This window comes from Neurospora tetrasperma (assembly GCF_000213175.1).
Source record: "Neurospora tetrasperma FGSC 2508 unplaced genomic scaffold NEUTE1scaffold_2, whole genome shotgun sequence".
In the NCBI taxonomy this organism is placed as follows: domain Eukaryota; kingdom Fungi; phylum Ascomycota; class Sordariomycetes; order Sordariales; family Sordariaceae; genus Neurospora; species Neurospora tetrasperma.
Window position 1 is genome coordinate 4,148,994 of NW_009799100.1, and position 26,195 is coordinate 4,175,188.

The window sequence follows — 26,195 nt, forward strand, 5'->3', positions numbered from 1 at the left end:
TCTTATAGTTATTAACTAGAAGTTATTACTCTAGAATTTAGCCAATACTAACCAATCTATTTAATCGTTTTAAACCCAATTAATAAAAAATTCAAAAATATTATTCTATTTCTATATTAATCCTCTCTATTTAACTATTTATTTCCTTATAGTATAGCGTAGACAACTTTAATTTAATATCAAATCTATTTAATAATTATTAATAAAATATAAATACAAGTTATACTCCCTTATTTAATACAATAATATCCGGTAAACCGTATAGAATATAAATATAATTAATAAACTTCTCTACCAACTCTTCGGTCGATAATCCTTTATAAGGGATAAGATATCTTATTTTTATTAACCTATTTACTACTACTATTATATATTGATAAACTACCCCTTTACTATTCTTTATTAATTTTGGTAGTAGTATTATATAATTTATAGAAATATTCTACTATAGTATATAAAGTAGCAATAGTAATTTTAAAAATCCTACTAGTACTATCCTTAATAATTTAATCTTCAAGTATAAGAAATACCCTCTATAATAAATATTAACTATTATAATTAACCCTAGCTACTAATACGAGCGGTTTATTAAATTAAAGGTTTTATCCTACCTAGGATATCCGCTTAGTACTAGAGCGTAAATTTTATAAATTAACTCTTACTATATCTTTTTATTATTAGGTAATACTATTATTCTATTTCGGAATATAGCTCTACTATTAATAAAGTAGTATTCTACGAAGGAGATTCTTAGAACCTTCTTCAAATACTTTAATTAGCAGTTACCCTCCTTAATAACTATAATAATATCTACTATTACCGAAGAGTTACTATATAACTTTACTATTAAATTATCAGTATAAATTCTTATATTACTACCTTTTTTAACTTCTTCCTCTCCCTCTAAGGTGCAAATAACTAATAGTTCTCCTTCTTCCGTTATTATATTAATATAGAACTCCTCTTCGGTATTTAAGAGGTTAAAGGAATTATTAAAGTAATTAAAATTAATTAATAGCTTCTCCTTAGCCTAAAATTAATTATTAAAAATATTTTTAGGAATATACTCAAATTCCCTACTCAACGTATTTGGCTATATATTAATAGAATTAAATCTATACTTAATTATAAAATTGAATTTAAATAAGAATTCGGACTAGCGTATATACCGGTGGGTAAACTTCTTTATAGTACTGAAAGTCTTTAGATTCTTATAATCTATAATAATTTTAAAGGGTTTTACAGCTTCTTCCAATTCTAACCTCTATTCTTCTAGCGCTTTAATAATTACTAAAAGCTCTTTATTATAAATATTATAATTATATTCTACTACTAAATACTTCGTTAAGAAGTAAGTAATTAGGTAGAATTGACCGTTATTATACATTTAAAACAAAGTCCCTCCCAACGATTAATTAGAAGTATTAACTTCTATTACTATACATTTCTCCTAATTATAAATCTTTAGTACCAGAACTATTATAAATACCTACTTTAAAGAATAAAACACTACTTTATAGCTACCCTCCTATTACTAATTAACTCCCTTTTTTATAAACTTATAAAGTAGCTTAATTATTAATAAAAATTAGACTATAAATTATTAATAGAAGTTCGTAAAGCCTAAGAACTATTATAGCTACTGTTTAGAAATTAATAATTCCCAACGTATAATAGTTTCTACTTTATTTAGGTCTATTTCAATACCGCTAAAGGTAATAATTAAACCTAAATACTTCGTTCGTTAAATATAAAACTCGCACTTATTAATATCAATTTACAACCCGGTATTAATTAAGCGCTAAAACACTTCCCGAATATATTTAATATATTCCTTATATATTTCCAAGAAAATTAAAATATTGTCGAAGTAGGCTATAGTATAAATATCTAGAATATTATACAATATATCGTTAATAAAATTCTAGAAGGATACTAATACTCCTAATAATTTAAAAGAATAGACTAATAACTTATATAATCCAAACTGTATAATAAAAACTATTAACTACTTATAACCTTCTACTATACATAATCCATTAAATACCGTAATAATATCTACCTTTATAAATTATTTTACCCTATAAATAATATCCAATATTTCCCGGATTAATAGTAAAGGGTACCTATTTTTCAAAAAAATATTATTAATATCTCTAAAATTAACGCAAATTCTTATACCGCTGCTTGTATTACGTACGAATAATACTAGGAAAGTAATATTTAATATTAAAGGTCGGATAAATCACTTTACAAAATTATCTTTAAATTATTATTTAATAATTCTAAATTCTTATAGTAATATAAATCTCGCCCTCGAATATAGCAATTCATTACCCAATATTAATTCGATTTTATAATTATAGGAACAGTATTTTAATAGTACCTCCGTATCTATAGAGTTTACTACCCTAAATAAATCTTTATATTCGTTTAAAAACTATTCCCTAACTTCCTCGGGGGTATACTTTAATTTAATAGACTTTTTTATAAACTTCTGTATATCTTCTTCTATAATACTACAAATACAATTAACCTCCGTTAATAATATTAATTCGATTTTTATTAATAATATTAATCCTACTTCCTTTCCCAAATTGTAAATTCAATTTACGAACGTATAAATAGTTTCTCCTAATTTAAGGGACGTATCCGAAGTTTACTCCCCAACGGCCTCTACTTTATAAATATTAATAATTTCGTAGACCTTTAGGTCCTTAAAGTATTTCTTATAAAGCTCGCTATTTCCTAGCAAAATATCTTTCTAAGCATCCTCTAATAAAGCTAGTATTAAGATATATACTTTTTTCTTTTAAAGCTTCTTAAATTCTACTTATATAATTAAACTAATATATACACCTCTTATTCTAATAATTATTATAAAAATCTCGGTATTAACCAATTGCAAATCCTCTAAATTGAAAGGATTTATATTTTAATTTACTAATTTAAATTAGTAAAAGTAAGTATATTAAATCCACTCTAGCCTTACTATAGTCTATATTCTATAACCTCCCTTAATTTCGACTATCGTTCTAACTTTATTGAACTTCCTATTAGGGCTATATAATTCCTCAAATTCTCCAACCGCCGCCAACTATAAAGAGGCTTCTATTATTAACGCCTAACTCCCTTTTAGCGCCTCTATAAAATAGATAAACGCCTAATTAACCGCTTCCTATTCTACTAATTAAAGCTTTTTAAATTAATAATTCCCGCCGTTTCAATACTTTAGCTACTCGCCTCTCCTTGTCTAAAAGGGAGCCTATTACCGGTTCTAAAATTAAGGATACTAATATCGCTATTTCCTTAATAATCTCTACTGTATTAATATAACTTCTTATATATCCTTTATTCTATATAACTTTATTAATTACCTAATTAATATCCAAATTATAGAATTATAACTATAGCCAACCGAGGATAATAGGGTATTCTTATACTAATTCTACTATAAAGAATTTAATTATCTCCTTATAATAACCAATATATATTATTATTTCTATATAGTACTCAACCCATTCCTTAAACCTACTATCTACTAAATATAATAACTTTACTTTATCGAATTGGTAGAACTAAAAATATACCTTTTCTATAAAAGTTCTATTAATAAAAGTTTTCCCTATATAACCGGAATTAACTAAAGAAATACAATTTACTTTACTACTATACGGGGGATACTAAAGGTAAGTAAATAAGAGGGTAGTATTCTATTTATAAATATTTAAACTTTCTATAGATAAAGGCTCGCCTTTCTAATAAATAAGAGCCTACTAAATACTTATATTCTTAATAGTACTATTTGCAATATCTTCTTTCCTAACTTTCTAATCCCCTTTAAACCCTCGAATATATTTTAATCCGAGGGTTCGCTATTTCCCTACTAAATAGTATTAGTTTCGGGGGCCGCCGTTTCAACTACTTCCTTTGGGGCCGTAGAGTCCGCTATAACTCTAATTTACTATTTACTAAAACTTCTACCTTAAATTCCATTACCCTTATTACTATTAATATTAAAATTAATATTATTAATAAGCTTAGGTTTACCGCTATAGTTAATTTAATTACAATATCTATAAACTAAATAACCAGGTTTACTATACTTAATATACTATTGAGCTGTAAAGTAGGCTTAAATAACTTCCAGGTTAATTTTATTTATTTTAATATAATTAATTTCTATAGCTTCGGGGTCCCTCTACCTACTATTACTACTATTACCGCCACCGCCGCTATTATTACTACTACCGTTAGCCTAGCTACCGTTATTGCAAAAAGCGGTATTATTAAAAAATTTAAATAATCTATAGTATAACTTCACTTATCCCTCCCAATTATTACAGCCGGGGGTATTATACTAATAGGATATTACAATACGAAAATTCTTATTAACCTTATCTTTTAATATATAGACCTTTATAGCCGTATTGTAACCGCATTTATCTACTAATATAGTAAACTACACTTCAAAATCAATAAAATTAGCAAACTTACTATTAGCGCCTATACTTTACTTTAACTAGGCTATAACCTTCTTAAAGACAATAATAATATCGCTTTATTAGAAACAAAAAACTAAATAATTTAAAAATCCCTATCCGGTAGGCTAATCCTAAGCAATTAAATAATAAGGGTTGTTTAAAATCTTCCTTATAGTAATAGTAATAGTAACCCTAGCTTTACTACTTAAATAACCTATTGTATATAAGAGTTTAATTTTCTTATTTATAAAATTATAGCTATTAACCTTCTAACGAATATAAATAATTATAAATTAAGTAATAAACTAATTATAGTATTTAAATATATCCTTCTCTTCACCCGTAAATTACTTAGGATTTTTAATTAAATTATAACAATAAATATAAATATTAGTAATTAGGGTGGGGATAAAGTAATTATATCCTTTAAAGCTTATAAAATAATTATTGAAGCTACTACCTCCGCCTCCTAAACCTCTAGGACTACTAGGACCTCTAAAACTATTAGGACCTTTAAATCCGTTAAATCCTCTACTAAATCCTCTATTAAATCCTCCGCTTATTTTAAACTTCTAACGAATAAATTCGCTAGCTCCTCCTATACTACTAACACCGAACCTACTAATGCTAATACTATTAGCAATAACTCCTCTTATACTACTACCGTTAATACGGTTAAAACCTTCTACTCCTCCCTTAGAACTATCCTCCTCAATATTATAAGCGTCCGATTCGTTACCGTCGTCCACGTATATAAAGAATTTAAAATTCTTACTAAATATTTCAATTAATTTAATTATACCAAACTATACCTCGATTTAAGCGTCCCTAAACCTCTACTTAATATAATCGACCTCCTTATATAGAATTTTAATTTCACTAACTCTAGCCAAAGCTTCCTTAAAATTAGTATTTATTTCCTTAAAAATATTATTTTAAATTCTAAATAAAATTAGAATATTAATATATTATTACTCAATTATAATTATATTATAATTTCTCTAAGCTACAATAGTACGCAAGGAGTTATTATCGGACTAGAAGGAAGAGATATTTCTCTATAGGGTTATATTCTCTCCAAGTATATTATTATACTTCTACTACTATTAATTAACTTAAATAGCCTACTAGGCCTTAAGGGCCTCCAAAGTGGCAATATATATTTTAAAATTCTCCACTTCCTTTTTAACGACCGCTGCCGCAATATCTTTAACCTTATTAACCGTATAAACCTTATTGTTAAAATTCTTAAACTTAATATTAAAATAGTAAAGTAGCTTTATTACCTCTTCCGAATCTTTTACCTTCTTAATGAAGTAACTAGAAATTAAAAAACCTATTACCTTCTCCTTATAACGAATTATAACCAATTAAAACCTTATAATAATATTAGGAACGCCTCGCACAGGTCAATTTAACCCTACTAGGCTTAAGTACCGGAACCAAACATTTTATTATAATTCTAACTAATAACAATTAAGAAAAGAGAGTATCGCCTTACTACAATAATTGCACTTGCGATACTAATATTATTCGTAGTACTTAATTAAAATTCTCGCTTCGTATCGACCGTTATCGGATATATCTTCAATTAATTACTTTTAACTATATTAATCGTTTAAATATAATCTCGCAAAGACCAAATTACTATAATAGTTTCTTACTACTCTTAATTTTTCTAAAATTACTTATTACGCATTAATACAATAGTTAAGTTCAATAAAGTATTATAGGGCGTAAATAAATACTAAACTAAAACTTTAATTATTATACGAAGAATAGGAAGAGAATCCTGTACGCGCACGAGAACTATATAGGGCATAGTACTATAGGTCCAATACACAGACCACAGCCGAGCCGCCGTATACGTAAGCACGTAACTACTATACTACACTCAAACAACTATATCTAACTAGCTATACTAATATAGTATAGTACCTCTCTATATATAGGAATATAGTAACAATGCCTGTAATATCAGCCCTTAGTACTTAGGGTGCGGAAATTATATATATTTGTAATTTATATATTAAGGTATAGTTAATTACGGTCGTAGGAGATTAGATTCCGTACAGTGCTTGTAAATCGTACGGAATTTTCGAAAAATATTATAGAGTAGAGGGTATTATTTCTAAAGTATATAATAATTATTATTATAATAGCGGAGGTATGTACTACCCGAATTATATTAGATATACCCTTTCTATAATTTCTTATAAGTATAGAAAGTATATTATAAAGGATAAAGAAATTCCGGAAAGCCCGGCCGCAATTAAGAAGGTACGCTTAAATAGTACAATTTAAATCCATCCTACCTTTATTATATAAATAATTATAATTCCGGCTACCCTGTAAATATCCCTTACTTATATATATCCTTTATACAACTAAGACTAATATTTCCTTCTATAGTTACCCTTAGTATAGCGATGTGTTCGCTCTTATACAAATGCTGTACGGAATTCCGGCCGCCCCCGCTGCTCCAACTGCTACCCTTACTCCTATCCCGGGCGTAATAAATAATATACAATTTAATATTATAGCGGATTAGTTTTCTACTATAGTTATTACTTTTAAAATTGCTATAAATACGAAAAGGGTACTAGAGAGATTTCGGGGTATATAAATATTAGGTTGTAGAAAGCATATAGAGTTTATAGAAGGTATATAGAATTTTCGGTTCGATATTAGAAATAATTAGGATGTCTATTCCTATATAGTGGATTTATTCAATTATATTTATTTCCCTACTCTATATATCTACCTATAAATGTAATATAATGTGTAAATAATCGATTGAGAATATAATAGTATATATATAAGTAATAATAAGAAAGGATATAAGGCTGGGTATAAAGTGAAAATAAATATAAAGTATAAATATAAAATATAAATATAAGGTAAGAATAGGTATAAAGTAAGATTAATATAAAGTATAAAAATAAGAAAAGATAGGAAGGAGTATATAAAGACCCTTGAACTAATATTTCCGGCTATACCATATTATATAGAAGCTTATCCTCCTCGGTTTATACTTTATATAAAAATACAAACACGTTCTATACTATTGTAACCCTACTTATAGCTACGTAGAACTACATATAATTGAAGATATAATTCCGTAAATTAATACCTATATACTAAAAGGATTGGCTTTAATTTTTATTAATAGTTATAAAGAAGTAAAACTATACTGGAAATTATATACGCTTTAGCTTATATACTTATTTATTATTTCTAATTATTAATATAATACGAGGAATTATCCTTAATTCGCCTGCAAAGGATCCTCCCAAAATCCTTCCCTTAATTACCTATCTACCTATCTTAATTACTATTAATTTAGTACTATTATATATACTACTTTTAGGGTATAAATTATATAAAAGTAGGATAGGTATACCCTTCTTTAATATAAGTTTACCGGGCGGGAATCCTATAAACTCCTAAGTTTGTAAATACTCTAGTATAAATTGTAAATCCTATATTTTATTTAGCGGTATATTTATAATATTTATAGAGTTATATTAAATATTCTCGCCCTTTATACGGGATAGAATTTCTATATTTATTTCCCGAATAGATATATTGTAGGTATAAAGAATAACCTTATTAATAAAGACTATATTATCCGTAAGAATAGTAGAAAGGAGGGAAGTAAAATAAATCTGGAATAAAAAGTCTTCCTTTATAATAGTAACGAACGTAGCCGGAAAGGGCTAAACCCAGCCGGACTTGTAGTAAGTAAATTTGTAAAATAAATTTTATAATTATTATACGAATATATAGGTCTATTCGGTAATTCTCTAAATATATATATTCTTTATAAGGTACAAAATTTTAACGTAACTCTAAATAGGGGAGTATTTAAAGTATATAGATACAATTTCCGCCCGGTTACCTTTCTTCTTTATAAATAAATTTAAGCAAAATCCCTACTAAAGATTATTAGAATACTACTAAACTAAATACCCTTATAGCCTAATAAATCCTATAAAGTACGATTTATAGTTTTAATATACCCCCGGTCTTATATAGGAACCTCGTTCTAAATAATTAAGGAAGTCTATTTAAGTAGTCTATATAAGTTGGTATTCTTCTTAATATTATATATTTATAGGGTAGAAATATTTAAAGGGATTTCGAATTGGAAGTATATAGTCCGTCCGCCTTCTAATAAGAGTATTAAAATATTAGAAGACGCAACGTATAGTACTACTTTATTCTAAGTACAAAAGTATATATATAATTTATAATAGAGAAATATTTTTCTAATACTTCTTAGTTCCTATATAAAGAAGAGGGCCTCTTTAGAATTACTTTCTACGGCCGTAATAATTTTATTAAAGACTACGGCCTACCTAATATTGAATTTAGATTAAAAATTGTTTAAAAACTATTATTATTTATCCGGATTATATTATAACTCCTATTGTAAAAGCGGGTTTCCGTCTATCCGCTCCTATATAAATACTAGTTCCGGGAGATATATACTAGAAATAGATTTTTCTAATTAAATAAAATGCTAACCGATAAGGTATATATTATAATTAATATACGGATCCTATAAATTAGGAGGTACGCCTACTATTCTAATTACTTTATAGGGTAGGTCGTTATAGAATAAATATATAAATTTATTTTAAATACCTTTTAGATCCGCTATAAAATTATTGTTCGTTAAGTATATTACAAATAAATACTATAACTACCGCCTAATTTACTAAATTCCAGCCTCCTTAAATAGTACTTCCTACCGGGAATTATTATTCAAAAACTTTTACTTTAAGTAAGCCTCTCTAAATATATTATATATTACGCTATTTATAATATATAAGTCCTAAAAAGAGGTAGGCTTAAGTACGTTTATTTAGAGTAAATATAAAAAATATTATTTACCAGCTATAGGAGGAACGTAATAAAGCTATCCGATAATAGAACCTTTTTATTATAGTTATTAAATTCTTATATTCTCCTTCTAAATATATTTAGAAGGGAAATTTATATATAGAACGTTTCTATTTGGACTATTAGAATATTTTATATTATACTTAAAAAACCCTTTTAATATAATCCAGGCAGTCTGTTCGATCTATATATTTGCCCATTACGGGGTAAATTAGTAGTTATAGTAATAGAAGGATTATTCTTAGAATATATAATTAAAAATATAATTAGAAGATACTCTTCGTAAATACCTTATTCTATAATCCGAATAAATACTTCCGTTAAACTTACGTACTATATAAATATATACTATTTAAATTTATCCAGCTCTATAATCTCTATAATAGTCCTGTCCGTACCCTTATAAATATATTTATAAATATATATAATAGTATTTACAATAGAGTAAACCTCTATATTAATATAATATCTATACTTTAAAACTAAGTATAGGTTGTATAGTACGACCGCCCTATTATTTAGCTATATATCGTTCCTATTTACTTTTTTTGTAATATAAATACCATTATTATAGCGCCTATAAGAAAAGTAACTAGTATTTTCAATAATAGTCGTTTTCTCTATATAAGGCTTAGGATACTACTTTCTATACTTTAGCGCAGCCTTTTTATTTTTCTCGTTTATAATTATATATAGAACTTTCAGGTTATTTATATTACAAGGATTATATATTAAGAGAATACCTAGTAAACCCTTAAACTGGCTATTTGAATCCTTTTCCGGGGTTGGAAATTCTACTTATATAGCCCGGTCTATAACTTCCGGCTATAAATAAACCCGCTAGGAGTTAGAATTTAAAAAGACTAAAATATACCAGTGTAGAAGGCTCCGTTTTTAGAACTCTCGAGTCTATATAATGCTAATACACTTACCGAAAAGACCTTCCTTAATCTCTTTAACTAATATATTCACTTTAAAGTTAAATACGCAGCTAATAATATCCGGCCGGTCACTAGTATTAAGACCGTTCAACTCCTATTTAACCTCTAATTAATATAGATTTGCAATTATAGTAATAAAGAACATAGGTTTTTTTAACTTACAAGTTATAACTATAGAATTCTAATAGTATTTTATATTATAATAGGCATTACTAATATAATTTATAGGTAATATAACTCTCTACCTAATATTCGAAGTAGTACTACCCTCCCTTTACTAAATATTTATATTATTAATTTAATTTATTAAATTCTAGTATAATTCCGTACGGATTTCCATTTAGTAGTACTTATACTAATCTAATTTATTCGAATTATTTATAGTAAATCTATTTATTAATTATTATTAGAAAAGTTATCTAAATAGGAATAAAATATTTTCCTAGCTACTACGTAGGAATAAGTAATATTTATACTACTTATTCTACTTTATATAAACGTCCTTACGGATAATAGTATTTACCCTTATTAAGGAGTAATAAAACCCGTAATTTCTATATAGTAGTATTAATAGATATACTAGGGAAAAGTAAATAAGGTAGGTAACTAGGATATAATTAAATACTTAGGAACCCTTATAATTTAAAATAGTAAATTTTAAAGAATTAAATATACTATCCTTACGCACTCTATCCTATTTATTAAGTATATCCGGAAGGATTCCAATAACTTCGTTTATAGTAGGAAGGTTTTCGCGCCTCCGATCAATACTTTCTTATACGACTAATTACAAATATATTTAAAGATCGAATTTAATATAAGTATTTTTAGATTAGTAAGCTTCAAAATACTCCTTTATATTATTATAAATATCTATAAACGGATTGTAATAATGTAGAAAGGATGTAAAGTCCTCTACGAACTTAGGATCTATATTTAAAAAGGCTTAAAAATACTACCCCGCTTAAATTTGCGTAGGATTCGGTATTTATAAGTTATAAATATATAATTAGACATACTTAAAAAACCTACCTAGTTTTAACTATAAAGGACTTTATAGATAGTATAAAGCACCCTATATTTGAAAATCCTAGAGCCTACCGCTACCCCTATACGCTTTTTCTATATAATTTATAAATATAAAAGTAAATATATTATTATAATACCGCAACTTTTCCTAGAACTTCTAAGCCTACTAATTATTCCCTTTAAATAATATACGTAAGAAGGCTGGTAACGGTTTTTAACGAGGCAAAGCAATATTACCCTATATATAATAATTATTAAACTTAGGGTTATTTATAGAAATATTCTATAATAAAGGTTAATAGGGCTTTTATATTTAAAAAGAGGGTATATAAATAATAAGCTATTTATTTAATTAATATTTTGTATTGTAAAATTCGTATATAACGTTTATCGGACCTAAATCTATATAAGGGGTAGCCTAAATACTATTGAATAGAATTTAAATATCTAATTCCCCTAATTATAAATTTTATATATTTATAAAAACCGGATTAGGTAGTCCTTATATAATTACTATTCGGACCGCTTCTACTTAAGCTTCTTAAACTTTTTACTGCTTAATCTACTACTGGGTGCGTATAGACTTTATAAATTCAGTATATAATATATATATTCTATAAGGAGTACTATGGGCGCTTAAATAGAAGTTAGAAACGGATTTATTCTAACAGTAAGTAATATAATATAAAGTCTAAGAATTATTTATAATTCTCCGCGGCCTTCCTCTATGTAATAGGCGATTAGTATCGGAGTTTATAGGGTTTATAGTAGCTGTACAACTACGTCGGGGAGGTATATCGAATATTTTACTATTAATATTATTGATCTTTATAAAAAGTAAATACGAAAAGTATACAAAAGTGCGAAGAACGGCTGTACGGAAATGTACTAATATAAAAAGTGCAAAATTCAAATAGTATTAACAATTATTTTGTGGGCGAAAAGCTTAGTTTCGGTCCGTACGCTATAATTTAGGTAGTGTGGCCGGGATTTTACGTAGCGACCGCCCGCGAAAAGCACTAATACCCTACCCTTACAGTTGAGCGTCTTTTCTCGTGTAGGTATATAGAGATGACCCCTGCTTTCTTTTATGCAAAAGTCCCTTTTAATGCAAACACTCCGACCCGTCCTCTATAGTGCCCGAGCTAAGTTGCATTAATGGGGGACATGATTGCAGCGGGGACTGCCGCCCCTGTCTCCGCTATTCCCATTTGGGCGATGAGCGAGTTCTCACATTTTACCCCTCGCAGCTTCATTCTAAATCTTTCCATGGAAAATATTTTCGACCGGTGAAGATTGTGAGGGAATGCAGTCAATCGTAATAAGACCGATGAGTTTGCCCTTCATTCTTTCCCCCTTCTTTCCCGTCTTTCTTTCCTCTTTTGAGCCAACTGCCATTGCCGTATCCGACGCATGTTGGCGGAAGCAACGCCTTGTCACATTCGTGATTTCGGCGGTCTCCCCTCAAACGCCATCATCCAATTCCCCCACTCACGCGCATCTTGATCTCTTTACTCGGTTCCTACTGTCATCCACTTCAACTTTATCATCATATTAATAATATTCATCCTGAGCACTCTGATTCAGTCCCCCAATAGCAGAGGCTGGAAGTACCAAGCCGGTAACAATAGCTGAAATCATCAACCAACGAGCGGAAGCAGTCCGCGTAAAGAATGTTAGGGATCTGTTCACGTCCTTAACCCCAGAACACCAACAAAAGCAACCAGTCGACGCACCTACACCAAGCGCCGGGGTTGACCCAGATGAGCCGCGACAGGGTACGGGGATGTCAGCTAAGATGACGCCGACTACAACGACGACAACGACGACAACGACGACAACGACGACAACGACGACAACGACGACAACGACGACAACGACGACAACGACGACAACGATGACAACGACGATGACGCGGACCACGACCAAGACTAGTAGGGTGACATTCTGGTCCCTACCCCGCGAAATCCGCGACATGATATGGAACGAGCTCATCGCAGAAGACGACATCTTTGCAGCCAACATATCCTGTAAATGCCGATGCGACATTCCAGGCATCCAGGAGCATGTCCGTAAGAGAGACGACTTGGTATCTAAGTACCCATTTGGACAACCCAGAAGGGGGGTCGTTTATAATCCTATGCTCTTCAGCTGCCAACCGCCGCTCTTGGCCCATATCTGTTACGAATCCCGCGAGTATGCGCGGAGACGGTACGAGTCGGCGTATGGAAAGGTGCATGCAAGGTTCCATTTTTGTCCGGAGGGTGCTGAACTGTTCGCGAAGATGGAAGGGAGGCTGCAGTGGCTTTCTAGGAAGGTTGTACGGTATATGTGCTTTGACCCCCCGGAAGACGACACCGACGACGACGACGACGACGAGGAGGAGGAGGGAGAGGACGACGACAAAAACATCTCACACGCGCCATCTGAAGAGAGCAGCAATCTAGAAGCACCACTGGGGCAGGATAACGGGAACTGTGTTCGTCCAGAAACTCTTCAGGGTCGCCCATTTTCAAGACATACCGCTGTTCCCAGACCCCAAGCCTTTCGTAAAGTTGGTTTTCCTCGTCCACGCAACGGAGCACCAAGCCCATATAGTGTCCAGACCGACCTATGTATTTCATCATACGCAGACAGTAAAACGTTGGCTCAGCAGATCCTTCAGGATATTCTTTACGAAACCAGTCGTGGAAGGCGAGAAGCCCAAAGTCACACCAGAAGTGGCGCCAGTTACAGTGGATTTTGGGGAGAAACATTCCCACCTCCCCTGTAAACAACAGTGACCGTGGGATTGGAACGAGAATGCCTTCCACTTTGAGTTCGTAATAGCGCCTCTTTTCGGTGGGATTCTGAGGCTTTTGTTGTCCGTTTACTATCTTGTTTTGTGCAAAAGGCTCGCCGACAGGACGTAACAAGAAGGCGCTATCCGGGTAGAGCTGCTCCTCGTCTGATTCGGGGCCGTGGAGGGAGAGGTTCACCCTCTCACTGAAATCATTGTATCTTACATTGATACGATGCCGCTCATCGCTCAGCGAGGCCCATGACCATGTCGGGAAAAGCCACTTTTCGCTGCTCCAATTCGTCTTGGTGGTATCTGGACCAACTCGCAGTCGCTCGTGGCCGTGGATTCTTATTGTCCAGAGCAGGTCTTTGGTAAATGAGCCCGACCAAACTCCCCCAAAGTAGCGCTCGCCAGGCCTCATGTGCTGCAAATATCCAGCAAGCCCCTCAATTGCTATGAGTCTGTCACTCGCAAAACTAATGTCGGTTTGGTGGCCATAGCGAGCGACTAGCAATTGCCATTTGGCCCATGGAAGTGATTTATCAAACTTGTTCTTGACCCGTGAAACTGAAGTGTCTAACTGAGTTCCAGCCCCATGTTTGGTAGCTCTCGCAGGGAGTTTGAAGAAAGCAGTCTGTCTGCCTGCTCCATCCATGCTTGGCCCTGAAGCGAGGTCACGTCGGCCACATTAGAATGAATGGTAGTCTCGACAGAGCAACATAGCCTCGCGACCTAAGAAATACAGAGTGCGTGGCGACACAAGGGTCTCCTGATAAACCCATGCACGAGATTCGAGAAGATATTTCTCGTCGTGATTGTGGTGTTCCTCTGCGTAGAGATAGGAATGGGAACCATCGGGCAGAGTATCAGCACTGATAACACGATGCTCGACAGGAGCGAAGAGACCTCCCTGGCAATCAGGAGAAGCCATTGCACCCAAAGTGACGTATGAACCAGCAAAAATCGTACACATGGAGGCGGACTCTCGCTCCCAGTCTTCTCTCACCATCTTGGTGTGACTTTCCATATCTTTACTTGGATCTGCTTGAACAATGCACAAGGAGTCGATCCACAGATATGAGACGCCAAGGTCTTTGGTCAACTCGACCACATCCCGGAATGTGCGTGGGAGATCCTCAATCGAGATACCCTCATTCATATACTCTTCGAGATTATGAGCGGTGAGTTTGGTACTCAAGAGACCCGGATCACCCCAGCAATGATTGAGTGTGATATACGTTCCACTAGCCCCATTGGTTGGTATGATACGCACTCTTTGAGGTGCATAGTTGACGTCAACAACGCGGGTCGGAAGATTCGACACCGAAGTATCTTCGCAGGTGTCGTGTTCTTTCAAACAGGCATTGATTTGCCTAGCTATCCATTTAAGAGACTTGGCTCGGATTGAGGCATCGATAGAAGAAAGGGGTTTCAGCATCGCCGTCCATGGCGTGTAGGGGGGTCTTGTATCTGGTGAGTGTTAGTTGAAAAATGTGGAGGCGTGGACATCAGTGAAATATTCTGTGATGCCTTGCTCGCATGGTATCTAATTACAATCATGGCCAACTAAGCGTAGAGCTCGGTCGAAGGAATTCGTAAGAGCATAAATAAACTAACCGGTGGTAAAGAATCGGAGATTAAGCTCTCGATGCCGACCGCTGCCGGGTCGATACAGCTCTATTTCTGCACATCCATTATAGATTCCCCTAAACCCGATCTCATGCGCATGCAAGAATTCTTCTGCGCCAACAAAATGTTCAAAAGTAAGCAGAATGGACCAGCAGGTCCAACATCCTTCCATTGCTGACTCGTGTATTTCCATGGGCTTCCGCTGATATGGGCGCACTTTTGTGTCATCTTGACTGATATCGCAGCAAAGATCACAATATTTGCGCCACGCAAAATCCTGTGGACTGGTCTCAGGTGCTTTCGTCTCTGAGGGTTCTTGGGGTTCCATGGATACAAAGTTCTGGTTGAAGAAGCGGGCGAATGATATGGTTGTGGCGGGACAGAGAACAAGACAGACAGACAGATGATAAACCATTCAACTCGCAACGAGAGAGAGATTCGTCAAGCAAACCAGACATTGTAAATAAACACGCAGAAGAAACGTGACTTACCTTGCACTTACCTGAGTGGCTGACGCGCCATTCATGCATTTGGGCCGATGCTACCATAGATCTCAGACTCGAGAGACGACCCCTCAGTGTCAAGCCAAGGACAAGCGAAAGGGACGGAGGTGTAACAAGGGCGACGGCGAAAAGGAAGAAAAGAAAAAAATGTACTTCATTCTGAGATTGTAACGGAAGAGTGAAAAGAGAGAGTTGGGCAGCTTTGGAAATACCAAAAGCGAGTGGTGATGGGAAATGGAAGCCCACTCATCGAATGGGCGACAAGGATGCAAGAAGATGGTGATAACAATGGCGATGAAAACCAACCAACAAGTTGATGAAAAGGACGGGAAGGAAGTGCGCTCCTACAAATGTCCCAAAAGCTAAATGAGAGAAATAGAATGAGATGGAAACAGTAGATGTTAAATGCCCGTTGGGCGACGAGCGTTATCGCCGCACACCCTCCAATCTTCCATTTTGTAGGCAAGTCAGTAGTCCAGACGTGCCTTCCCCAAATATGCTCCAAGAGCTGCCTAGCTGCCTTGAGATCACTCGACAATTTCTCAACAATGAAGACTCGTTCAAGTTTTGACTCCAACCCTCACATAGGGAAGTGGCTGTCTGACACTTTTGGTCATCTGCATGCAAAAGTGCCATATAGCTTAAAGCTGGGCATGGAAGTATGGTAACGGCGAAGCAACTACTGGTTCTTTCATGTTTATCGTGCTGACCGTCAATTCAAGTCCCAGTTCTCGCCTGTCGAATCCCCAGTAAAAAGTAAACAGTTTCTGTAATGATTGCCAGACAAAGAAGGGTCGCTAGGTAGGTAAGTAGACATGACACAATGTGAGGCTGAGCTTATCTTTGAGAGCTTGCCGTCTGATCTTGAAGTCTACTCGTGTTCGATAAGGGCAAGAATTTGGTGATACCTATATGATATCCCAAGTGATACTCTAGAACATCCCACTTTGATGTGTTCTAACGGGGACAAGAGCTAAAAGACAGGGGACAAACATACAAACAAATCAAAGTACACACAAATAATCACCACGCGCAATGAACATACATATACAACATATACACACAACGCAAAGTATGAACGGAACGTATGTACGTGTAACACGTATTCTCTTCATTATCATTACTCGTAACTCATCAAGTCGTGAACCGTAGCCAACCGGGTATTCCTAACCAAAATATCAAACAACACGCTCTTCTCTAAGCCTACCCTAATTACTATCATTGCGTCTTAGTCCGCGTACGTGGCATTTCCAGTCCCAACACCAAAACTCGAGAAAAAAACTCGAGTTATTAGAGGTAACAAAACCAAACCTGGCTCGTCACCTGTTCTCCGGAAGAAGCCTTGTCTATGCAAAAATTAAGACCAACCGCATTACTTCGTTCCCGTGTTGGTGAGTGCGTGTATAGCGTATAAGTAGTGTGCGCTGAACTACATCAGTCTAAAGATATGTCTGCCCTTCCTAGACAATCTTGCTGTCATCTGCGCCCAGTTTGTAGGACTTTCCAACCATGGGATCAACATAAATTTCATGACCACTTCCGGTCGCGCCGTCGCTGTCGTACGTAACCCTGAGGTCCTCAATCTCGTCACCAACTTCCATCCACTTGTCGCTAACGGCCGGGACGGGGAAGAAGTGACAGAGAAGCGAGTAAACGCCACCAGAGACGAGAAAACCGGCAAAGAAGTTGACGTTGTAAATGTAGGTGGCTCCAATCGGAACTTTCCTTCCAACCGCTCCGGCAAAGCCAACCACGTTGATCAGGATACCGGCAATGTAGGCGGCATAGGCGCGCCAGTGGATACCCCAAGTGTAATAGTAGGGTCCGGTTTTGCGTCCATCGTATAGTTCCTTGACTTCGAGATAGCCGCGGCGAACAACGTAGTAGTCGAAAATAATGACACCGGCGATCGAGGAGAGGAATACGCTATAGGCCGAGAGATAGGTGGTGAACTGGTTGTTGGTTTTGAGGAGGGTCCAGGGGTTCATGGCCAGACCGACCGCCGCGCAAATATAACCACCACGGCGAATGTTGATCCAGCGAGGCAACAAAGCAGTCAGATCAGCGCCGGCGGATACCGAGTTGGCGGCAATGTTGGTACCGAGCTGGGCGAGCGAGAAGGCGAAAGCGATGACGAAGACGCCGAAGCGCTCGGCCGAATTGCCTTCGTCCAGAAATTTCTCCAGCAGTTTGAGCGGATCCCAGATAGCTTCGCCGTATATCGAGAACGAACAGGATGAGACAAGGATACCGATGAGCGAAGTGATGGCGAAGCCCGTAGGAATCGTCAAGAGCTGGGGCCAGAGCGCGTCTTTGGGCTTCCTGGCGTAACGAGAAAAGTCCGGGTCGTTGACGATGAGCGTGGCAAAGTTGGCGATTGAGGTCATGATGCCCTTGACAAACTCCCAGGCAAGATCGCTGCCCTTCAGGGAAGATGGCTGGCGGATGATGGGGCCAATGTCGCCGGCACGGACAATGGCCCAGATCATGAAGGCAATGGCGGCTGAGGGGACAAAGTACGCCTTGACGGTAAACAGATGGCGGATTTTGTGAACAGGAAACCAGATGGCGGGCAATGAGCAGAGCCAGAAGATGAAGAAAGAGACAAAGTCGGCTGTCGTGGTGCCTGATGTAGGAGAGAAGGTGTTGGGAATCGTGTCACGGTCCTGAACCTTACAGTTAGAATGAACATGGTGTTAGGGGATTGATATAAAGAGTCACTTACCCATGCCTTCCAGATGGATCGGATCATGAGATACACACAGTGACCTCCGATATAAGCCTGAACACCATACCATATACAAGCTATTTCCACCAAAGTTAGCAAAGAGCACTCATGAAAAGAAAAGATTCGCCATGTATGAATCAACACGAGACGATGGAAGGAGTGAAAGCCACATACCCATGGCAGCTCTGTTGAGGACAGGCCAAAAGCTACCCCAGATGCCGAAGGAGGATCTGCTGGCGACGGGGAAACCAATGTGATAAGTAGCACCAATGCGGCCGGTCAAGCAGATGAAGCAGCCCGAGATGGCATAACCGATCCAAACACACAGCCACGATTGCCACCATGACAGGCCATTCACCATCATGGACGACGAAATCATCCACGTGTTGATGTTGAACGAGTCAGCAATCCAAAAGCCGACAAAGTTCCAAGCACCCCATGTTCGACGCTCGGCCTCCACGGGCTTCAGGTCGTGGTTCGTCAACTGTTGTGAGGGAAACGGCAAGTGTCAGTCTTGGGCTGCGGCAATTCCAACAAATGCGAATGCGATGAGACCGAGTGAAGAGCGAGTGTCTATCATGTGGTTATCAGGGCAAAGAGACAAGGTTTCGCACCATCAATTGGGCTGTGGTGAGCCCGGGCTCGGCCTCGACGGCCAGCCGTTTTGACCAGCGTCTTACGGCGCTGAGTTTCTCTGCCATCCTGCCTTTCTGGTAATGATTGTTTGGTGAGAGGACCTGAGCTGGCCAGGTAGTTGGCGGCGTGGTCGTCGACACGAGAGGCGAGGGAGGGGCGCTGGTTCGGTGGTGGAAGCACGAGATTCTTCTTTTCTCGAAGCAACACACGAACTTCTCTCTCACTCTCTCTGCCTCTCTCTCTTTCCCCTTTTTCTCGCGGGCCGTGGGCCTTTTGGCCAGTTCTGTTTTTCTGCTAGAGGATCCGGTGGAGGTGGCGCGGCAACGGGTAATTGCGGGGGAACCGCAGTCGAGCAAAAAGCCGAGTAAAAGGAGGGCTGGGCAACGACGTTGACCCTTTTCTTTTCCCGCCAACGGAGACCGGGTGGAAGGAGCGAAGACCGATGAAGATTTGGTCGGTCGATTGGTACCGATGGTAGCCTTCTTTCCAAGCAGACAAGGCAGGGGTTCTCACTTGGCTCTTTTCTTCAAAGGGGAACCTGGACGATTTGTTGACTCGACGAACAACCGGGGTGGAGCACGGAATGCTGCCAAATGTGACCAGAAAATGGAAAGGGACTGGAGCAGGTTGACGGGGGGTATATGCTCCGCGGGTCTCGTTGTGTTGAGTCGGAGGGTTGGTGTTCGACGGGTGGAAAAGGTGGAGTGGCAAAGCTTCACTTGTGATATTGACAGACGAGAAGGAGACGAATGGATGGGAAGGGGGCAATACGTTGATTTTATCTGCATCGAAGACGCTCTCTGGCAATGCTCTGTAATGCAGTGGTGGCTGTCAGGTACCACTGACATACAATATTGACATGATATCAGGCCGAGCAATGCAACACTATCTCACAAAGATACCCAGACCTACCCTGCCTGCAGAACGCATGTCATGTGGGGCAAAGTGTGCTTCCTTTGTTCAATTCCCGGTTGGGGTAGAATCGGGAGAGTGTCGTACTATCGACTGTCTCGCTCGCCGAGTGTGTTGATGTGGAAAAGCCGAGTCGAGCCCCCCCGGAGCCCCCACGCGGCGCCACGCTAGCATGACCAGGCAGCTGCTAGGGTCTCCTCGCTGGAGAACGGAAGGGGAGAAGTGAGGTCCATATTCACCCAAATGGGGATAGGTGGACCACGGGTTCATGGGCTCAAGGGGGGATTGGAAGTCTTGTCCGTTGAGGCAGAGAACCAAGGGCAGCCATGGGCGGTCCGAGGGAAAGACAGAAAATGAAAAAAAATAAAAATAAAAATTATATCCAAAAAAGGTGTCGCAGATGATATCAGAAGCAGTGAAGATCATGTATGGTTTCGGACTGAATCCGGCCACGCGGGGCATCCAACGGTACACTAAGTAGTGTAGCGGACGTGCGACGGTAGCGTCAGTCCGCCCATTCGAGCAAAGAAGCACGTTGTTGCTGGCGGGCACGGAAGAACAACCAGGCAGCGAGTGAAGGCACCAAAAAAAAAAAAGGCTGCTGGTGACGGCGTGGCAACACATTGGATGTTTTCCAGCTGATCAAGCTTGGACCGGACTCAGCTTCCCTCAATTCCCTCATCATGATTCGTCCATCTGTTATCGGCTGTCGATGGCTAGGTAGTAGCACTTGACAGAAATGGCTCGCCTTCTTGGCAGCAGCCATGCAGGGCTCTTTGTGCTTGAAAGCGTCACCAGGCCTGATCGGGCTTAGTGCCCGCTAAAAGACCAGAGATAAGCAAATAAGCTATCTTGCGGCTATCTCAGTCTATCTTGCCCCGCACCACTGGTCTGAACCTAAAAGAGATTACCTTTACTCGATCCCATCGAGTCACCCTAAAAGTTTCCATTTGAAAACCACCAGGCCAACCACAAGTATGTACCATAGCAATCATCCGATCTTTCCCATTGCCATGTCCGAGCACCCGACCGGTTGACAGTGATGGCCATTGCCAGCCTCTCGGGCCGGCCAGGCACGGATCCCAATCTGTCAACGACTCGTCGAACTCTCCTTAACCGAACATGGTAATAAGTCGCAAGAGTCCTCTTTCGTACAACCAAGGCCTGTGACCAATGAGGTTTCGCAAACACTAGCTACTTAACATTACTTTACCGGTATCTTAGCAGTACGCTATAAGCTCACCAACCGAACCACTAACTGTTTAGATTTTGGGTATCGTAAAGTTTTCGTCGGCCGGGTGAAAAATGGCTCAAAACGCACGCGCTACGCAATTCTCTCCGACACTACTGCACAGATATGCACCCCGCCATGCTTCTCGATTCCCCAAATTCCAACCTTCGAAACCGTCAGTCAATCTGGATCTGGAACGTCTAGTCTACATTACTTTACGCGGCATGCGACACCGGAAGCGAGTGTGAGACAAAAGGAATGAACTTTATATCTTGACTCAGCACCACGTTTTTTTGTTTGGATACCGTATTGTAGAGCCTGTTCGTATCTCAGAATGTTGCGCTCCCGAAAACATCGACACACTCAACTACAGGATTTCTACTCCGGAACCCAAGCTGATACCTTTCAGTTCTTTCGCTGATGTCCGTCATGGATCTCGAGTTGCCACATCCCGCGGGAATGGTTCGAGCCTTTCAAGTTTGTTCACACCAATCACCACCTGCCTCCTCGTCAAATTTTTTATGCATGTCACACAACACCGTCACTTGGTGTGGTGATAACAGTGGCATTCACAGCGACCTCCCAGCTGGACTAATATAAGCATGTCGGACATCCCGAGTGCAGTCACACATTGTTCATCCATGAGGCCGTTGATGGCGGATCAAAATTGATGCTTAAAGTCACTACAATCCGGCTGACAGAACTCTTTCGTGGGCACCCGGAACAAAAGGGTTGATGAGCGCAGGGGACTTCGCCCATAGTCCCCCCCTTCGACTACAGGGATACACTTTACAAATGAAGTTACGTAGTCCAGCTATATTTCGGTAGAAGGACCGAAACTACGATTCTCGATCGAGTGTCTGCGTGTTAGCACTCCCACCCTCGTCTCCGTCAACGGCACGCTCAGCGAGTCTACTCTGCGGATTGAAGATTCACTCATATCCTCGATGCCGAGCGAGAGATAACAACCACCATGCTCCAGCATATTGAACAAAGACATACTCTGAACATGGCGGTCTCGCAGCTTTATGGCTAGCTAGTAGGGTTCTGTTACTTGACTTGACAGTGAAAATGTGCTGTAGAGGTAGTTTGCACTTCCAGCGGTGCGCTTTCTACTACACTATTCAGCTCAGAATCTCGGCCGAGGAACTTGGGTGTTATGACACGGGAGGCCATGAGTGCGATAACAGTGAAACAACAAGACCGTCACGTAAGTTCAACTTTGATGTGGTTTGCGACTCGCAACGAAGCATACCTCTATCCAAGCAGGTTGTTATCAGCTAAGGACCTAGGTGAGGTGTGTTTCACTTTCGGCATGTCTACACGCAGCTGACGGGCGTACTACTGTGTCCCCCATTGTTCCTTCCCCTTTCCTTCCATTCTAGTCTCTCCCAATAAGTAGCTAACTAAACGGCCTCTTCCATAATGTAGTATGTCCTTCAATTCGTCGGCGCCTCCGACACATCAATCATATCATCCTCGTTTACGCCAACGACATATGTACATCTCCCCTGGTTCTCACGAAGCTGCTCTCTCTTATCAAGATAATCGTTCACCACGGGAAGGCTGATGTCCCGGTTCACCGTATTGGCAATGCTCCGTGCCCCCAGCTCCGGAATGTAGCCGTCCGTCACCAACGCTCTGCAAACCGAGTAGCTGCGTCGAACTTGGACGTTAATGTCCCCCACCAGCCGAGCCTGGCTTGGTACGGTGCTCTCCTTGACTGGTTGAATTATCTCACAACCGAAATCCGCGAGGAGCCTGTCCGCTATTGCAGCTTGCTCGCAATGTGAGAAGGTCAGAAACGGGACAAATTCGGAAATGCGTCCAGAAAGTGGTGCCTTGTCGGGCAAAACCCATCATATGTTAGCATTACTAGTTTAACAGGCCATCCTTTTTGCAGACGCCGTTCGCATGCGTGGAATACACTCACTCCAAGTTTCTCTATGCTCTCTTTCTGTATCATCTTCGAAAGTTTTCTGATAAGCTTCTGTCCCTTTGCTCCTGACTCGTCCGAAAACAGGTCCTTTGCGTGCCTCTTGCAGAAGTCATGGATTATATTGTCAAACACGTTTGTTGCGAGGATCCAGGTGGTCTTCGAACAGTCAAATTTTGCTTGAGGGTTTTTGCGGCTGGGAACGGTGCCTAAAAGTAGGTACTCATGAGTGAGTCAACAGCATGCCTGGTACCGAGAGGATAAGCTGCACATACCTTCATCGAAGGGCTTGAGGAGCGACTCTCGTACTTCTTCTTTTGTCTTTTCGAACTCGTCCAGAAAGACAATGCACTCCTGGGAGGCGTGGTTCTCCAGAAAGTTGCTGAGGGCAGAGCCGTTTTCCCACCCTTGGAATGGGTGAAAAGGACCCCAGAGATCTGTCTTATATCGCATACTGGTGCAATCGACCATTTCCAAGTCTCTAGAGGTAAGTTTTCCAAGACTGCGAGCAAACTCAGTTTTGCCGTGTCCGCTGGGCCCGGCAAATAGGAGGACCATCGATTTCGATTTCTCCTCCTGCTTCTGCTTTTGAAGCGCGAAGTGACTTCAAAGGTTCAGCCAGGGTCAGCAAAAATGGACCCCAAAGTAAGCACCCATAAACAGCCTTGAGTATGATGCTGGGTATAACGAAGACGACAGAATGTGAAAGATAAGGAAGGAAGGGAGATACAATATGAGAAAAGCTCTAATACCTGATGAAGTGATCGATGACATGGGTAATTGCGGCTGTTTGACCTATGAGGTTGTAGTAGATACCCAGTAGATTCCCAGCTTTGTGCAACTTGGCTACCTGGTTTTTTGCACCTGATAAGCGCCCCAGAAGAGCGGAGCGATGAAGAAAGTATCGTTGCTCAAAGCGGAAGTTCAGAGTATCCATCAGTCGCTTCCGCACATAGGGGCTACACCATTTCTGATGTTCACCAGCTATTTCACCAGACTCTTCAATCGGAGGACCATCATCCATAAGGTCTCGCGAGAGAGGCGTGTGGAAGGCTTCGGGAATGCAAGCCACAGATGCGCCAGCACTTAAAAGTGCTTTGAGAAGCGCCGTCGTGTCCGTTGCATACGACGTTCCGAGGACGATAGCGTAGGCAATGAGGGGAAACTTACTTTTTCCATATGTAGTGTTGACGTCGCCTCCGTACTCTGCCCACATTTTCACCATCTCAACATTCCGACTTTGGACAACATAGAACAATCCAGGAAATCCTTTAACCAGACCGTTCAACAGTTGGCAAGTCTTGTCAGGCCCCATTCGCTCCCGAAAGCGTGTAAGTTGACTGCGAATCACCGTACAGGATACGCCACGTTGAACATCGGCAACCAGCTTATCTAGGCTAAGGTCGTCGGTATCGTGCCCGTTACTTTCCGTAGAGGTAAATTCATAACCCCGCAAATTCGTGCGATAGCGGGTGGCGAAGCCATCCTCATAGTCCATGGCGCTGCTGGATTTTTCGGGTACCTTTACTCGAGGAAGGTTGAAGTCCCATTCATCTTTACCGGGCTTCCAAGATTGATATCAACGTCAGTCATTCTGGCTATATCCCGGTGTAGGGCTTGGTCTACTAGACAACCGTTGCGCCAGTGGCTTAACTCACCAGACAGGCAACGGCCTTGTGGATGTTGCCATTTGTTTTCTGCGGAAGAAGTAGAATTGCTTAGTCGGGACCTTTAGTACTTGACGAGGTGGTGTTTACCTCCAGTAACCTGACCGCTTCGGCGTTCGTACACCCAGTGGCCTGCATGACCTGGATATTGGCTGGCATGTCTTTCAAAGAATCCTGTTCCAAAATCCAGACGGACCCGCAACCACGCCTAGGATGAGAAGTGCTGACAGCAGGTTTGTGATAATCAAAGCTGTCAAGGGTTGATGCAAAAGATGATAAGCTAGAGCAGCTTGACGGCATGGTGAAGCGTTTCCCTGTAAGCACTTGGTGTTAGCAACGGTAGGAGATGTTCAATTCCACAGAACTCGTTTTTATGCTTTACGTCAGTTCGTCATCACGGAAAACTAAAGAGGTGAGAGAAACAGACAAACGAAGATGGTGCCTACTACAAGGCACCGGGAAGGGCAATAGAAGACGGCGCGTACCTGGAAATGGCGAGTGCTGTGGTATGGAGATAGTCGGCACACTCGGGGGTCCTCACCTTTTCAAGACGACAAGCTCGCCATCACACTTAGCAGCAGCAGCCATCGTAATCAATGGGCCTCACACAGAGGCTCCACGTGGCGTTGTTGTAAAGACTGCAAACAGGAAGCCCATATCCCCTGCACTCTAAGAGCTGGGCCTCATGCATGACGACGACGTCAATGGAGAGAGGTTATTTCGGGACAGCTAACATTGCATGTTTCAAACAGCTCAAGCAAGAAACCCCGTCGGGAGCTAGAGGTATCGTGATGCAGCGCGTCCGACTT

General features: G+C 39.0%; 3 protein-coding genes across 3 annotated transcripts; all 3 read right to left on the reverse strand.

Moving 5' to 3' along the window:
* Window positions 1-12,782: 12,782 nt before the first annotated feature.
* NEUTE1DRAFT_121384 (uncharacterized protein) lies at window positions 12,783-15,153 on the reverse strand (the record flags this gene model as incomplete). The annotated part of the gene is made up of 3 exons (XM_009851530.1): window positions 12,783-13,671; window positions 13,833-14,807; window positions 14,856-15,153. The coding sequence occupies 3 exons, from the start codon at window positions 15,151-15,153 to the stop codon at window positions 13,544-13,546; spliced, it is 1,401 nt and encodes a 466-aa protein (XP_009849832.1).
* Window positions 15,154-17,302: 2,149 nt separating this feature from the next.
* NEUTE1DRAFT_145586 (uracil permease) lies at window positions 17,303-19,896 on the reverse strand (the record flags this gene model as incomplete). Its single annotated transcript, XM_009851531.1, has 4 exons — window positions 17,303-18,942; window positions 19,002-19,081; window positions 19,179-19,488; window positions 19,619-19,896. The coding sequence occupies 4 exons, from the start codon at window positions 19,703-19,705 to the stop codon at window positions 17,737-17,739; spliced, it is 1,683 nt and encodes a 560-aa protein (XP_009849833.1).
* Window positions 19,897-23,222: 3,326 nt separating this feature from the next.
* On the reverse strand, window positions 23,223-25,545 carry NEUTE1DRAFT_99782 (uncharacterized protein; the record flags this gene model as incomplete). Its single annotated transcript, XM_009851532.1, has 6 exons — window positions 23,223-23,506; window positions 23,995-24,323; window positions 24,472-24,514; window positions 24,890-25,283; window positions 25,378-25,416; window positions 25,477-25,545. 6 exons carry the CDS (start codon window positions 25,543-25,545, stop codon window positions 23,223-23,225), a joined length of 1,158 nt encoding a protein of 385 aa, XP_009849834.1.
* Window positions 25,546-26,195: the final 650 nt, after the last annotated feature.